This window comes from Saimiri boliviensis, chromosome 14, assembly GCF_048565385.1.
Source record: "Saimiri boliviensis isolate mSaiBol1 chromosome 14, mSaiBol1.pri, whole genome shotgun sequence".
In the NCBI taxonomy this organism is placed as follows: domain Eukaryota; kingdom Metazoa; phylum Chordata; class Mammalia; order Primates; family Cebidae; genus Saimiri; species Saimiri boliviensis.
In genome coordinates, this window is record NC_133462.1 from 670,898 (window position 1) to 676,949 (window position 6,052).

The window sequence follows — 6,052 nt, forward strand, 5'->3', positions numbered from 1 at the left end:
TTACAGTAGCAGAAAGAAGCTAATATAGACTCCTTTGGTTGGTGGAGTACTGATACTTCAGAAGTGATATTAGGCAGCTTCTGTGTATTAAACTTGTCAGGAGTTTGGCTGGATTCTGAGACTTATTAGTCGTCAAAAAAGTCCTCTAAGAATAGCAGCAGGGCCATTGTTCAAGTATAGATTAGCAGACTGTAACTCCTGTCTCTGTTTTTTCATACTGTGCTGTATTCCTAGTCCATCTCTTATATCATTGCTCTAAAAATGATTCTTTGGTGAATAGAAGTGTAACTTCAGGGATATCTATAAACCCTGATGATGTTTGCCCTTTGGGTTGGTGGATCTTGTGTGATTCACTATATTCTATGATATAGGAAACAATGCAATAGCATTTGGTCATAGATAAAATCTTGGCTTGAAGCCTTGCTAGGTGATAACTCTCTTAACACCCCATCCTCCTTTTTTTTTTAAATTAAAAAAAATTTTTTTTATTTTGCATTTGTCAACGTAGGGAGTAGAAGGACATTATAACACAGAAGTCAATTAGGGCACTCATAATGTACACATTACTTGCTAAAGGCCTTGTGTGCTCATCTGCCTACGTTTTGTTAAGATGAAAGGCTTTATTCTTTTTTTTTTTTTAACCTTAATAACATTCACTATGTCCTTTTGTCAGGGGTCTTCAAGACCACCCCCAGGTTCACTGATTCACTATGAGGACTTAAAGGACTCAAAAGTCATTATACTCAGGATTATGGTTTATTACAGTGAAAGGATACAAAGCAACATCAGCAAAGGAAAAATGCATGGGGTTAGACCAGGTGCAAGCTTCCAGTAGTGCTTTCTCAGTGGAGGTACATGGGATACATTCTTCCAGCAAGGAGTTGTGACAACACATGTGAAATGTCTAGTAGGAAATGTGCCTGAGTCTGGGAGTCCAGTGTGTTTATTGAGAGGTTGCTCATACAGGCATGTAGTGCCTGCTTGACTTACTGCAATTGCTGAAACTCCAGACCACCCAGAAGGAAAGCAGGTGATCACTATGAATGATATTGTTTGCACAGATATCTAACGAAATTGGTACAGTGTGCTTTAATAACTTGAGCATGCAAAACACTCTTACTAGTTAGAACATTCCAAGATCTTAATTCCCAGGAGTTGCCCAAGGGCCAGTCAGGAAACAGGCCACCTTTGCAAAGTTTGAGCACATCAGGCCTGCAGAGTTACTCTTTCTTTCACATTCTTATCCCTGTCTTCCTTTTCATGGAAAGTACTTTCCTCCTCCTCCTCCTCCTCCTCCTCCTCCTTCTTTTTCTTCTGCTTCTGCTTCTGCTTCTGCTTCTGCTTCTGCTTCTGCTTCTGCTTCTTCTGCTTCTGCTTCTTTTGCTTCTGCTTCTTCTGCTTCTGCTGCTTCTGCTGCTTCTTTTGCTGCTGCTCCTTCCGCTACTCCTTCTCCTTCTCCTTCTCATTCTTCTTCTTCTTCTTCTTTTTTTTTTTTTTTTTAGTGCATGCTCCTAATGAGAGGAAAGTACTTTTAAATGGTTTCATTAGTTTTCAATTAGTTTTCAGTACACACTTTGTATTCGGTTAACTGTTGTTCACTTTTCACTATTGTTTTCCCTATTATGATCTTTCTCTAAGTCTGGACTTAAATACAAATTTATACTTGTCTTTTTGATAATACAGACAGTAAATCTCACCATTCCCACTTTATTCTAATGTCTTTCTCTATGCTCTCATAGCTTTTTTTTTTTCCTGCCTATTTCAGAATGGATGAGAAATCTTGAAAGGAAAGCATTGATCCCAGCACAGAGCATTTTTGAGGAAGAACAATCCCATGGCATGAAGTTGGAAAGATACATATGGGATGATCCTTGGTTCTCCAGGTTAGAAGTTTTGGGATGTAAAGACCAATTAGAAATGTATCACATGAACCAGAGTACAGCTATGAGGCAGATGGTTTTCATGCAAAAGCAAGTACTATCCCAGAGAAGCTCTGAATTCTGTGAATTTGGGGCAGAGTATAGCCAGAACTTAAACTTTGTTCCATCGCAGAGGGTTTCTCAGGTAGAACATTTTTATAAGCCTGATACGCATGCTGAAAGTTGGAGATGTAACTCAGCCATAATGTATGCAGATAAGGTTACCTGTGAAAATAATGATTGTGACAAAACTGCTTACCAGTCCATTCAGCCTGTTTACCCTGCAAGAATACAAACTGGAGATAATCTTTTCAAATGTACTGATGCTGTTAAATCTTTCAATCATATAATACATTTTGGTGATCATAAAGGAATTCACACAGGAGGAAAACTCTACGAATATAAGGAATGCCATCAAATCTTTAACCAGAGCCCATCATTTAATGAACACCCAAGGCTTCATGTAGGAGAAAACCAGTATAATTACAAAGAATATGAGAATATATTTTATTTCTCATCCTTTATGGAACATCAAAAAATTGGTACTGTAGAGAAAGCATATAAATACAATGAATGGGAGAAAGTCTTTGGGTATGACTCATTCCTTCAACATACAAGTACTTACACTGCAGAGAAACCCTATGACTACAATGAATGTGGTACATCTTTCATTTGGAGCTCTTACCTTATTCAACATAAGAAATCTCATACTGGAGAAAAACCCTATGAATGTGATAAATGTGGAAAAGTTTTTAGGAATCGCTCAGCCCTTACTAAACATGAACGGACTCACACTGGAATAAAACCCTATGAATGTAATAAATGTGGAAAAGCCTTCAGCTGGAATTCTCATCTTATTGTACATAAGAGAATTCATACAGGAGAAAAACCATTTGTTTGTAATGAGTGTGGGAAATCTTTCAACTGGAACTCTCATCTTATTGGACATCAGAGGACTCATACAGGAGAGAAACCTTTTGAATGTACTGAATGTGGGAAATCATTCAGCTGGAGCTCCCATCTTATCGCCCATATGAGAATGCATACTGGAGAGAAACCCTTTAAATGTGATGAATGTGAAAAAGCTTTTAGAGACTACTCAGCCCTTAGTAAACATGAAAGAACTCATTCCGGAGCAAAACCATATAAATGTACTGAATGTGGAAAATCCTTCAGCTGGAGCTCTCATCTTATTGCCCATCAGAGAACTCACACGGGAGAGAAACCCTATAATTGTCAGGAATGTGGCAAAGCATTCAGAGAACGCTCAGCCCTCACTAAACATGAGATAATTCATTCTGGAATTAAGCCCTATGAATGTAATAAATGTGGAAAATCCTGTAGCCAGATGGCTCACCTTGTTAGACATCAAAGGACTCATACTGGAGAAAAACCCTATGAATGCAATAAATGTGGAAAATCCTTCAGTCAGAGCTGTCACCTTGTTGCTCATCGGAGAATTCACACTGGTGAGAAACCCTATAAATGTAATCAATGTGAAAGATCCTTTAACTGTAGTTCTCACCTCATTGCACACCGAAGAACTCATACTGGAGAGAAACCATACAGGTGTAATGAATGTGGGAAAGCATTTAATGAGAGTTCATCCCTTATTGTACACCTAAGAAACCATACTGGAGAAAAGCCCTACAAATGTAATCATTGTGAGAAAGCATTCTGTAAGAATTCTTCCCTTATTATTCATCAGAGAATGCATAGTGGAGACAAACGCTTTATATGCAGTGAATGTGGAAAAGCCTTTAGTGGTCACTCAGCCCTACTTCAACACCAGAGAAATCACAGTGAAGAGAAACTGAATTGAATTTATGAGAGTTTTTCATTTATTGTACAGTTGACAACACATTGAGGAAAACCCTGTAAGTGTAATCAAGAGGGGACATTTTTCATTAAGAGTTTGGTAAGGCTTCTCCTGCATTATTTACTAGAAAATATCATCTTAGAAGAAACCCCATGAAGGAAAAGAATAGGGAAAAGCTTTCAGCAGTTATATAGCCCTTATTCAAAATCAGATAATTGCAATGGAGAAAACTCTAAACTCCCCTTAGGGTCCACCAGTAATTCACACTTGAGGACCATGACTGTGTGGAATGAGGCATCTTTTAGCAAGAGCTCTCACCTACGTATAGATTGGTGTGAATTGCTAAGGGAACACCTTATGCAGAGAAAAGTTTTTTGACTGGAAATATACTGTTTTGCATCAAGCTGGAGTATCGGATGGAAAACTTTAACATTTTGTGCATAATTGTAGAAATACAGATTTTGTTGTGATAAGGGGAGGGTTTAGGTGCCCTTTAAGGAGTAGAATATGAAATACTAAATCTGAATGTAAGAAAAACAATAGTATTGAATGGGGTATTTACTGTTGATTAAACTCCTTAGAGAAAACTAATGAATGAGATGACTAATGGTAGAAAAGTTATTGCCTAGGAGTGTTAGACTGAGGTTGCTGGACAGAACGTGATCCTTAGCCCAGTGTGTCAGCATCCATTGTTACTCGTCACTGCATTGTTGGGCCATTAGTTTGTAATTTGTTTTAGGCAATCACTATAAATTATAATTATGAACACTACGTCAATATACATAACATGAAGGAATAAAAAGGGTACAGAACTGTGTATACATATTTACTGTAGCAGATCTAAAAAAATCTATATGGACAAGGACCTGAAAGATCCATGGAAAAATTTACCCAGTTAATTTGAGATTTAAAAAAAAGTTTTGCAAATACATGTAGCAGTTTTGTAGCTGGGCTTTGTTTTAAATGCTTTCCAAGTGTTAACTTGTTTAGTCCCCTTAACTCTATGAGATAGGTACTGTTATCCCAGTTTTACAAATGGCTAAACTGAAGCAGAGATGTTGAGGATCCTGCCCAAAGGCCACAACTAGTAAGGGAGCAGAGCTGAGATTGTTTGGCTCCAGAGTTCTTGTTTTCAGCCACCATTTTATGCTGCCTCTCCAGTGATTTTTTTTTTTTTCTAACTAGAATAACCAGCTTATCCAATGATTTTTCCCCCCATTTTCTTCAGTGTTTCTATAGTGAAGATTTGATAATAAAAAGAAAATTATAACAATGAGAAATAAAGTTACCTGGTTCCTCTGTCTTGAAGGATTTCTATTAACCTGAGAGCTAATATCCCTTTGGAATATGAAGTCTATTTGGACATTCAGAATCACTGCATTTTCTGGGACCTGAGTCCCAGAAGCCTAGAACTCTGCTGCCTACAACCCCAAGGATTAGAGGGCAGCAGGTCCTGGAGGACTTGCTGGAGGACTGGGCAGGTCCCTTGGTGGACTTAGAATGCCACTTACGGAGCAGAGGGGGCAGGAGTGTTTGTTCTTTTACATAACTGGATACCACTGCACTTCAGAGCACCATTTCCTAAAGTTTCCCTTGAATTCGGTGTTGTTGTTGTTGTTGTTGTTTTGTAATCTGCAGATAAAAAGCAGAAGGAGCAGGATTCAGAAGGGCGAGGGTGTTTGTTCTTTGACATAACCAGATGCCACTGCACTTGAGAGCACCATTTCCTAAGGTTTACCTTGAATTCAGTGTTGTGTTTTTTTTGTAATCTTCTTCAGATGAAAAGCTTACATGAAGGAGCAGGATTCAGAAGGGAAGAGAGCTAGCCAGTTCACCTGGAGTAAGGAAGTTTCAGTGTTCACAGGGGAAAAAGGGCATGATGGATCAGAAGACTTGAGTGGCTTCTCTCCAGTTCATAAATACTTCTTGAACTTTCACTAAAGCAGGGCTCTAACTGGGGGCCAAGGATCCTTTCTGGATAGGCTTCAAGGGTATCGAGTGGAAATCTGGGATTCATAAGGTTCATCTAATTGTCAAAGGGTCCATGGCTCCCCGGTGCTTGAGAAATGATGGTCTACTGATGTCATGGGGAGGCTGTTTTCACCCTCTGACTCTTCTAGCTTGGGCTCACTTAGGTGTGTAACATTTGATTCAGGGCCTGATCCATTAGTGGTCACCTGGCAAATGTGGCAGGGGCAAATTGGTTATTGATGGATTTGTTTACATGATTTGTGCAAAGGCCCTGTGGCTCAGTCACATCCTGAGTCAAAAGAAAGCCCCTGACTTCTGCTGCTTTCTGGAAGTATTCCCTTCT

General features: G+C 39.0%; 1 protein-coding gene across 3 annotated transcripts in view; it reads left to right on the forward strand.

The window, feature by feature from the left end:
- ZNF606 (zinc finger protein 606) overlaps positions 1–5,040 on the forward strand; it is a 30,776-nt gene extending 25,736 nt beyond the window's left edge. For all 3 annotated transcript variants that reach the window (XM_039466973.2, XM_039466970.2, XM_039466972.2), the window contains one exon: positions 1,766–5,040. In XM_039466973.2, coding sequence (XP_039322907.2) covers positions 1,766–3,741 — 1,976 coding nt within the window. In that variant the 3' untranslated portion in view covers positions 3,742–5,040. The remainder of the gene's footprint in view (positions 1–1,765) is intronic.
- Positions 5,041–6,052: the final 1,012 nt, after the last annotated feature.